Consider the following 11382-nt stretch of genomic DNA (forward strand, 5'->3'; position numbering starts at 1 on the left):
GCGTCTTTCCAAAATTCCACACATCAGAATAAACTAACCTCAACACATTTTGATTACATTCTTTCATGAGGGAAAAGATGCCTTTACTTGTTTCTCAAAGTGACAAGCCTTAAAACTTAATGCATTTTTAACTTAAATGCTGGAAAACCTATACAAGCACTTTGTGTTGCAATGTTTCAGCCTTTACACATGCATGTCCAATACACTTATGTTGTTGGCAATACAACTACATGAAAGAATGCATGCAAGATGGAGAGGATGAAGGAGAAGGGAAGTAGTATATTGAGTGTGCTAATACATGCACACAAGTGGGAGGGAAGACCTACTAGCAAAGGAAAAAAGTACCCTTGAATTCCTAACACTAATTACTTATATCGATATCTTGATGTTGTAATTTGTGAGTGATGCGATGAACATGAGTTGACACTCATGTGTAGGGAAGTGCTAGATCATATATGATTAGTCTGCAAAGAAGAGTAAGTCCAAAGCTTGGCAAAAATATTCAAACTTCTCACGAGGCAAAGCCTTTTTGCAAAGATCAGTAATTGCCCCATGTAAGTCCATACACTAAGCTAACCTCTCTTACAAAGAGTCTCTCCCAGCTATCACGTTCTCTAGCTATCATTACGTTCTCTAGATATCATTGTGTTTTCTAACTACTACTTAGTTTTCAATGTAACGTACTGTTGCATACATTTTCCAACTACATTTTGTGCTTTCTAGCCACCCTTGCCTTTTCTAACTAGTACTATGTTTCCTATTGCACCGACATCCTTATCACTTCTAGTACTATCGACCTTCTTATCGTTCATTTCTTAAATCTGCTATTTGCCTATTGACCGCGTATATCTAGCTTGCTTCCTTTTAATTTATGGCATACTTATATAATTTGCTACTCCATATATCTACTCTATATTGTTATGTCTATGTGTATGCATACATGGATCTATAAGTGAAAGTAGAATATATTTACTATGTACTTCTATGTTTGAACATATATGTATGTATTTATATGTGTAACAATCACAAAGATTTTTCATTTCCCCATTCCCAAGCATATTAGTGTTTCCATCTTCATTCCTTTTTTGGATGAGTCTCATAGCTACCCAAAATCAACTCCCCCAAATTATTCTTTTATTCTGTTCTCCTTCCCATCACTATTTTCTTGTTCCTGTTTCACCTTTTTCAATGATCATGCTCAAGCATTTGTGAGTGTATGTTTGTGGACATTTATTTTTCGTGTCTGTGTGTGTGTGCACGCGCACGCACACGCTTGCATGTCATAAACCACATTAAAATCAAAACTATATGCACTTAAGCATAATTTAATGATTGAAGTTGTATTTATGTGTGTTTATACATGCATATGTGTGTTTATGCATGCATGTGTGCATTTATGCATATTTAAGTATCCATATGCAACATTAGTGTGCTTGTGTACTTAGGTTTATACACATTTGTTTGTGTAAACGCAAATGTGTGTTAATGCCTATAGGTGTGTATGTGTATGCCTTGGCACTAATTGACACCACTTTTGGGAGGTGGGATCGACGGTCCACAATGTTTAACCGATGTGGACCGTCTGATTGCTTTTGGGAAAAAGAAAAATAGCCCCCATTTTCGCCCCCTTAGCCTTGAATCCACCACCTCCTACACACAACACCAATGCTCTACCGGTAAGCTATCATGTTCTTGTTGAAAGATAGGTGGAAATATGTCATTATGGTAAAAATGGGATTTGTAAAAATGGGGTTCACTTTGGACTCAATGTGATCAACGAAGTTCACTTGGGAATGACTACGTTCACTTTGTGTTAACGGTTCACGTTTTAAGACCAACGGTGCATGCCCACTCCCACTGCCCCCAACGAAGGGGACCATTGATCCCGCCTCCCAAAAGTGCTGTCAAATAATCAAGAGGATGTGCATGTGCACGCTCCCCATAAAAGAAAGAAGGTGAGAGCAGTCACATTGAAGACACAACGAACAAACACTTGCAAACCCATCAAAAAACATGACAAAACACCAAAATGTACACACTCAGGCACACAAACAACGCACCTTGTTGCAAGCCTTGGAGCGCTCTAGAGACTGATCTAGAGTGCTGATCCATGTGCAATAGAGAGTAGGGAGAGGGTAAGAGGATGTTAGATCTCGATGGATGTGGGGTCGCATAGGGGGGAGGAGGGATAGAGTAAGGAGAAGCGAGGGTAGAGGGTGTTAGATCTATAATGGATGTGATGTGGCATGAGGGGGGAGGGGGATAGAGTAAGGAGAAGAGAGAGCCACGACAAGCTACAAGAGAATTAGCCCACAACATTCTGGAAACAAGTCCTCAAAATTTGTGTCGGAAAATGCGTTAGTAAAAAATCACATCCTTGGGCTTTAGCCAAGGACTGATGGTCATGTTGCATAGTCTGGCTTCACAAGCACAGCGCCTACTCAATTAACATTTGTGGCATAAAGATCCAAAACTTGTTGAATCCCAAAAAATGGCATCAGTCACGTGATTCACACCAAATTTATAAACAGATTGAGTTATCACATGTCCCTGAAATTTTTTTAGCAAGTGGGAGAACAAACTTGCCAAATCTGTGCCCATGCATGCGCACACCACAATCCTTGTCTAGAAGCTGGCAAATACATGCGATTCTCTGCGCCTACAAGCATGTACGCATAAATGTGTGTGCATTGAAACGGACATGCAAAGAGAAATACTTGGCATATCCAAAAATATACAAGATAGCTTCATTCAGGTTCTGCAGCATGGGCGCAAGAGGAACGATTGAGATACAACAGAATAGCATACAGCAACAGAGGACATCTTGTACTTTCTTGGTGATATCATCTTGCTCAAACATATAAGTGGTAGGACTTTGGCCCTCCTTCAATCTCTCTACAAACTTCCTGCTTTTGACAGCCTCAGCAGCATTAGCCTGAAGACCCACCAATATATTTTTTCGAACCAAGCACACTGCGTAAAAAAGCAACGGCATCAAGAAAACTTGGTTGGACCTGACTTATATCTGCAACAGATTGAACATCTCTTTGTTGCAGTGCTTTACGCTTCAAGATCTTGATATTTTATGTATAGATAGACAGATAAATATTCATATGGCTTTTGCCCGCACAAAGCCTCCTACAAAAAAGCCCGTACAAAAAGAGCCAGAAATTGCGAACTACCTCAAAATTGTTCGTGAATGACGTATAGTTACAAGCTTCTCTGGACACTCGAGCTCTCCACCAGATATGACTTGGTTTCACAAAATTGGCTTGATGATAATATCTTCTCCTTTCATTTCTGCTGTGAACAACGAACCTGCTGTTGGGCACCTGCTACCAAGTCACGTTTGTAAAGATATTTTAGTTTCCCACCAAAATCGAGCCATGACTTAAAAAGACAAGGAAAAAAGTTCTTGAATGAACCTTGAGCTGTCATGAAACTTCTTTTTGGCCAGTCGTCGTCTTTTAGCCCTGCTGAGAAGCTCCCCCTCTCCCACATCTTTAACATTTTTGCCCTCCCCTGCTTCAAAAAGTGAAGATACAGCTGCCTCCGTCATAGTCTTCACCGAATCCTCCCCTGTTATTGTACCCAATAAGTCTGGCGTATGCATCTCTTCAAACTCTTGGTCCCGTCTTGAGCTTTGAAGAATGCGACCCTTCTCCAAATCAAAATCCTCTTGCAGAAGACAATCAGCTGAATTCCAGTCATCACTCTCGGGCCGTCCCTTGTTAGAGATGTCTGGTAGCAAAGGGCCAACAAATCTCTTGGTTGGTACAACATTCAATTGTGTCGCTTTCAATTTCTTCACCTTGACTCTCTTGCGTTGAGCCCTAGATAGCAAGACTGTTCCAACTTCCACCTCTACATGAAGATAGACATTTTCAGAGGCCTCTTCACAATGTAAATTCAATTCTGAGCTTTTGCTCTGCTTTGGCCTAGATTTGTATCACTTGTTCCCCATTGCTTTGTGAACCCAATGGTAACTTCAAAACTCTCTCTCTCTCTCTCTCTCTCTCTCTCTCTCTCTGTGTGTGTGTGTGTGTGTGTGTGTGTGTGTGTGAAATGGTATAACCTTTCTATCACCCAAGCATGGTAGATTGGTTATGCCATTGCTCTACTTTGGCCTAGATTTGTATCACTTGTTCCCCATTGCTTAGTGAACCCAATGGTAACTTCAAAACTCTCTCTCTCTCTCTCTCTCTCTCTCTCTCTCTCTCTCTCTCTCTCTCTCTCTCTCTCTCTCTCTCTCTCTCTCATGCCAAGGGTACAGACGACAGTCAATCAATTTTCATGAAAACCCTCTACTACCTTCGTTATCGGTGTGGATTTCCTCTATAGCCGGTTCTGTCCTTCTAGGAGACTGACCTTGGAAGTTCACTTCTTGAACCAACTTGGGCGTTTCCTCATTCAAAAAAGCATTTTGCATACATACCTTCACAAGTCAGAGAACTCTAAACTTATGAAGTATTTAAAGGGCCACAATCAACACACACACATGCAAGCAAAAACAACATAAAATATTTTCCTTCTTTTATTCACTAGATTGCATTTTATTTAAAAGCCCCAACTTAAAGATGGAAAAAAAATAACATAGAGAGGCCACATATATGAGACAAGGTTACTGGAACCAGAATTCATCTATTCTTAACAAACAAAAAATCACTCAAGCCAAATTCACAAGAAACTGTAAAGACTTAATTCCTAAACGTCATACTACTACAAGGCACCAACAAAACACGTAAGTGTTAGCCCATACTCAAAGTTGAGCTTAGAGTTTGCTACCAGCCGTCCACTATCTATGAAGTCTACGGAAGCTCGACTGGACACTGATGAGCAACAGTTGGAGTTGAGGCTAGCGTTTAGGGGTGAGGCCTCCCACGTATAGAGCTGTAATTGTTATTATGTCTGAATAGAAATATGAAGCAACTGCACAATGCACATGTATATTGCACTAGACCTCATGCATGTGAATCGAAAACTGCGCATGCCATAAGGACATTCTTGCTTTTCATTCCGTAGCCCATCATTGCATCTCTTTGAAATCCCTTTTAAGTTCTCAGTTTTTCTCTGTCAGATTCTGTTTGAATGATGTCCTTATTAATGGACAAAAAACAAAGAACCAAAGTGAGCAACCCATGGCGGCTCTGCCTCCTCCTCCTCCCTCCTGTAATACAAACTCACTCAAACGTAGAAGTGGACAATTTGGGAAGCGGATATGTTACCGTGCAAATCAGGTACAGATAAATAGAAACTCTTACTCCTTGCCTCCACAACCAGAAACAAAAAACCCCATAATCCTTGCTTCTATGTTCAATGCATACGAGGACATGGTGCATACCTGATGGGACTCTGAGGATGGCGATGGAGGAGGAAATACATAGCGCAATACAGCAGCTTGAAATCGATCGTGATGCTTCTGCCGCCTCGTGGAAGACATGTCCTGTTGTGTTCTCACGAGACGTGTTTTGAACTCATGCCTCGGACCTCAACGATCTATACAATAGGCTTTTGTCACACATGGTTGTCCACAATCCATGTCACAATGGTAAACTAGTCTCATACGCAGATTGAGATCAAGCATCTAGCACTAAATTACAATGCGGACTGACAAATTTTTATAAAAGAATTGTGTATATTATTGCCAATTAGCTCTATAGTTGTCTGCAAAATGGCCCAATTTCATGGCATTGACTACCACATTTGGCATACATATCAACCAACGCAATGCCAATTGTTTTTTTTTCTACAGCCCTTGGCTAACAATATCTTCGTGAATTCTTTTTTCCATATCATCATCTTGCATAATGCCACTTGCCTTCAAGATACAAGCATAGGTTATTGCATTTGAAGATCTTCCCTCTCTTTGCACTAGGCTGAAAACAGCCTAGAGCTTCCTAGCACTGCCTTTGTTGGGCATATATCGCAACCATTGCAATCCAAGAGATGACATTCCGGATAGGAAGCTCCTCAAGAACTTTTTGTGCTTTATGAAGTACACCACATTTGGCATACATGTCGACCAAGGCATGTATTTTTGCTTCCTTAGCAGTGTTGCAAGATAAAAAGGATGTGTGTGGACCAAGGCATTACCAAGCATGACAAATTTTGCAACAACCCTTGGCTAACAATATCAGAGCAACAAATATTTAAGCCCATAACAGCATCTTGGGTAGAGCCACATGCCTCAAGATGCATGCATAGGAGATTCATAGCCTAGAGCCCTAGTCTTGTTGTGTGTATCATGCAATCAATGCATTCCAAGAGACGCTGCTCTAAACGATAAGCTCCTCAAGAAATTTTTGTGCTTTCTCAAGTGCACCACATTTGGCATGCATGCCAAGGTAGTGCCAACTACGTAGTTTTTTTCCAACGGTCCTTGACTAACAATATCATCGTGAATTCTTTTGCCCATATCAACATCTTGCATAATGCCACATGCCTTCACGATACAAGTGTAGGTGATTGCATTTGGAGAGATGGCCTCTCTTTGCATCTGTTGAAAACAACCCAGAGCTTCCTTGCCCTGCCACTATTGGGCATATCTCATGATCAAAGTATTTCAAGAGATGACATGGAAGCTCGTCAAGCACTTTTTCTGCTTTATGAAGTACACCACATTTGGCATACATGGAAATGTCAACTAAGGCAATGCCAAGCATGATGCTTTTTGTCAAGATCCCCTGACTAACAATATCACCATGAACTCTTTTGCCATACCAACATCTTGCATGATGCCAAATGCCTTCAAGATGCACATGTAGGTCATTGCATTGCGCTCAATGCCACATGCCTTCAAGATAGAAGCATAGGTGATTGCATTTGGAGAGTTTCCCTCTCTTTGCATCTGTCGAAAATAGCCCAGAGCTTCCTGGCCCTACCACTGTTGGGCACATCCCATGATCAGAGCATTCCAAGAGACGACATGGCATATCATCAAGCACTTTTTGTGCTTCATGAAGTACACCACATTTGGCATACATGTCAACCAAGGCAATGCCAATCACGACGTGTTTTGTAAACAACCCTTGACTAATAATATCATCGTGAACTCTTTTGCCCATACCAACATCTTGCATGATTCCAAATGCCTTCAAGCTGCATGAGTATGTCATTGCATCGAGAGCTCAATGCCCTCACTACAAGAGGTTATGTGCACTTGTGACGCTTTTAGTGACGAAAATACATTGGTTTTTTTTACTCCTGGGCGTCGCTACCACCGTCGCTAAAAGCGTCGCTACGGGAATGTCACTATAGGTGTCGCTATATGCGTTCGCTAAATAGCGACGCATATAGCAGCGATGATTGCAATTCTTCTGTAGCGAAGCTCATAGCGACGTTGCAAAACCTTATATAGAGACGCTTATAGCGACACCCGAGAGTAAAAAATTTGGGTGGTAGAGCATTGAATGCCCTGCCACCCATCAACCATATTGAATGTTTCCAGAATAAAGTATACCTAAATGAATCCAAGATAAGCACAGATTCACCTTTGAAAGAAAGTGCAAGGTATAGACCCAAAGTAGTCACCCACAAGACAATATAACCATTAACTCCATCATGCATAGTATTGTTTCCAAAATAAAGATAGAAAACTGACAAAAGTAATTGGACAAAAGTGAATTGACGAAAGTAAATCAATGAAAAAATTATACACATCATAGGCCAAAACACTTGATTGTTAAACTTTGCAAATGTAATAGTTACAACACAATTGTCATTGATTTGAGAAAATAGATCGCTTTTCAATAGTCACAAATAGATGTATACACGTCATCTCATTATACATGCTATGACAAAAGAAAAATAGTGCTATCTGGCCACACCTAGACTGGCATCGTCTAATCAGACGTCTCATCGCGTCTAAGCGGCGTATCTGTCGGATTCTGCAAAAAAAAACAATAAGACTTTTTGTAAGTATAAACATAGAATTACAAAACAATCTATTTTCTTAGCTTATCATTAGAATACAACAAATGTAAAAGAGTAAAGTGAAATACTAACCATGCCTCTTCGAGAACTGAGAATGTCCATCAGGGCATTTAAGCCCTTTCTGCCCGCGTACTCGCGCTCATACGGGGTGGGGTCACATCCTGTCATCGACCATTGTTTAAAACATACAAAGAATACATTATGTTAGAATTTAAAATTACAAATAGATTTAACTACCAAACCTAAAGGGCAATGCAGAAACACTTACAAAATCGGCCTCAAATGATTCCCACCCACCGCTCCCCAAGTGGTGCGAGCTCCCTGCCTCTACTCACGCTTTGGCTGCAACCTTTTGTTGCTTCCACTTGTCAGACTTCTCGTGCGCTGTGTGCTTCGTATTCTTCCAATCTTCTTTGGCCAGCCAATCTGGTCTATTCCACCCATGCTTTATTTCTTTTTTTACTTCAGAACGCTTGTGCTTGCAGTATTTGCGTATTTGAACCTTCATCAGGTCTTCATTGAAGCGCTCATCCCGGCTTGACACGAGAAACTCGTCATGCAGCATGCTGATGACTCTGTCTTTTAATTCATTTGGCACTTCACTCCAAGTGTTTAGTATGTAGTGTCGAAGCACCTGAGAGCAAAGACCACCCATGCGCAAGATCACCTTCTTGCCTTCGTCATCCAAGATGATGCCGCCGCTGATGTCGACCGAGTACGGTAAGTCCTCTCGCCTGTGACGTGTGAACCTGGATGTCTCGACAGGGGTCTCGAGTGGTGTCTCGATGGGGGTACAGATGCCAGGTGTCTCCATTGGAGTCTGAGCCCCGAAGCGAGGAGTGTCGATTGGGGTGACTCGCGGAGGAGTAGCTAGTGGTGTGTAGCCAGGAACGACCGATAGCCGCGCAAAACCTGGCGTAGATGGTGATGTCGTGGCTCATGTGGGGGCGGGCAAAGAAGGGGAAGGTAAGGAGCCTTGTCAAACACGAGGCGGTGTCGAAGCATCAGCAGCGGCATCCCCACAGCAACCGCCGCCACCACCACTAGAGCGAGGATGCCTAGAAGAGTATGAAGATCGTATCGTCGACATTGAAGTCTCGGAGCGCACTGAATGCTCCGAAACAGAGGGAGACGCTGAAGGAGTGGAACCATGTGATGGTGATCCAAAGCGATGACGCTCCTCGTACCACATCCTCTACCGGGGTGACAAAGAAGAAAGAAACTCTTCATCATCCATACCTGCATTAAACACACGAACATTTAATCTTAATGTTGAATGGAGAAGAAGATATGGACAAGTTATAATATATACTATAGATAATAGGGGGAGGAATTCCTATGTAGAGAGAGAGAGAGAGAGAGAGAGAGAGAGAGAGAGAGAGGTGACTCATAAAGGGGGAGGGATTCCTATGTAGAGAGATTCCTGTGTAGAGAGCCAGCTTCAAATTAAACCTTAGCGAGTAGCGATGCACGCTTCCTGCTTCTTCGGTAGATGGGAAAGATCTGCCTGCCCTTTGAGGATCTACATGCCTTCTAACGCACATATCCGATCCCTTGCGCGTTTTCATGAAACGTTCTAAAAAGAACATCCATCTAGAATGTACTTTGCCACCTATTTCCACCTCATCAACTATGTGAACAAGAAGATGCACTTGAGTGGTTAGCATGGTAGTAGGAAAGTGTTTCTCAAACATGCACACAACCTTCGTAGCGTTTAGTTTGGCGAATGGTATGGAGTCTACACGGATCTCCTTTTGTGAGATCCATTGCACCAACTTTGCAAGTTTGTAGATTGTGGTACAAATGTTAGGAGACAAACATCCCTCAATGGCCAACGGTAAAATAAATTGCAAAACACGTCTAGCAATGATATTAAAGTCCACACACAAATTTGTTACACAATTCCCACTATGATATATTCTAATTCAAACATATATACCTGACACATTCTATGCCAATCGTGTGACTTCAATCTAGTACGCTTCCCTTCTTTAGTGAAACACGTTCGGAGCGAGTGCATTACGCCAGTGGGGGTCCGCACAGATCGAATGGTCTCTTTTACTTCACGTTCTTGGGCTCCTGTCAAAATCCATGGCGCTTTAGGGAGTTTTATTGATCCATCGGGTGCCGATCAGATGGTCCCACAAAAAGTTACCCACATTCTTGAATATGTGCATTGGATCGAGCAAGTGATTGATCATGAGTCTGGGCCAATATGGTGACTCGTACCATAGAGAGAGTCTCTTCATCCCTGGGGGCAAACCGTCATCACACATCTCCTTCAGCTCTAACCATGCTTGTGCAAACATCCTTGGTGGCTCTCTTCCCAAAAAACCGTCGCGTAACTCATGATTCTCTGGAAGATGTGCTTGATGACCTTCGTAGATTTGCTTCTTCAATGAGGGCGCCCGACGTGCATTAGGTCTAGGTCCACATGTGACATATGCTCTATATCCGCTTGTTTGAAGCCCTGCATGTATACACATGACAATAGATAAGCTTGAGAAAAACCAAGATTTATAGTGTTTAAGTTTGAGTATAAATCACCTGAGCATTCTATTAGTCCGGGATAGTGATGCATGGTCCACATTAGAATGCCTCTGATCAAAACATTCCGTTGACCTATGTGTCGGCTCATATCCACCACTTCTATGCCAATCCACAATTGTTATATCTCTTCCAATAGTGGATGAAGATACACTTCACTTTATACCGCCCCGGCACAATCAAACTTAGAAATAGGTGCCCCTTCTTGGTAGTCAACCACGGGGGGATGTTGTAGTTGACGATGACAACGGGCCATATACTGTAAGATGTTGACTTGTGACTAAATGGATTTACACCATCCATAGCCAGCCCTAAGCACAAATTTCGAGCTTCCCTGGTAAAATCCGGCCATGTGTTGTCTATATGTTTCCAGGCTGTGCAATCTGCACGAATCCGTAGCACATCATCCGAAGATCTATTCTCCTCGTGCCATGATGCTAGGGCAGCCATGGACTTACATTCGAAGAAATGCTTGATGCAAGGAAGCAAAGGAAAGTGTTGCAAAACCTTTTGTAGAATTTTTTTTCCGTGGAGATCTACTTGATATCTCTCGGAATCACATTTCGGACACTTCTCCATGTCTATGTATTCCCCTCTAAAACGAATGCAGTCGTTAGGACAAGCGTGAATAGAATTGTAATCCATCCTCAAGTTTCGCAAGATCTTTCTTGCTTCCTCTCTGGAATCTGGCATCAGATTATCAGCTGTGGCAGTATGTGCTCTTTGAGCAATCTACACAGCGAAAAAAATGCGTGACACTTGTGTAAGTAGTCTATCAGATCATTATACATCTATAGTTTTTTATTGAAGTAAACACATTGTAATAGATCACCTAAAAAGCGTTGTGACGCTAGTGTCACTCCATCCAAACTTTGCCTGCATGTTGAGAAGAACCGGGAGCGC

The 11382-nt window shown here is 42.0% G+C and overlaps 1 protein-coding gene across 2 annotated transcripts; it reads right to left on the reverse strand.

Moving 5' to 3' along the window:
- Positions 1-2670: 2670 nt before the first annotated feature.
- On the reverse strand, positions 2671-5496 carry LOC147427686 (uncharacterized). 2 transcript variants are annotated; one of them, XM_086497573.1, is made up of 5 exons: positions 5342-5496; positions 4312-4435; positions 3426-3741; positions 3183-3332; positions 2671-2973 (listed from the first exon to the last, which is right to left on the reverse strand). In XM_086497573.1, the coding sequence occupies exons 1-4, from the start codon at positions 5438-5440 to the stop codon at positions 3260-3262; spliced, it is 612 nt and encodes a 203-aa protein (XP_086353699.1). In that variant the 5' UTR covers positions 5441-5496; the 3' UTR covers positions 2671-2973; positions 3183-3259. The 2 variants fall into 2 exon arrangements, with proteins under 2 accessions (XP_086353699.1, XP_086353698.1); XM_086497572.1 differs by having other exon boundaries at positions 3426-3864.
- Positions 5497-11382: the final 5886 nt, after the last annotated feature.

Source organism: Adiantum capillus-veneris, chromosome 23, assembly GCF_014529385.1.
Source record: "Adiantum capillus-veneris isolate H3 chromosome 23, ASM1452938v2, whole genome shotgun sequence".
Taxonomy (NCBI): domain Eukaryota; kingdom Viridiplantae; phylum Streptophyta; class Polypodiopsida; order Polypodiales; family Pteridaceae; genus Adiantum; species Adiantum capillus-veneris.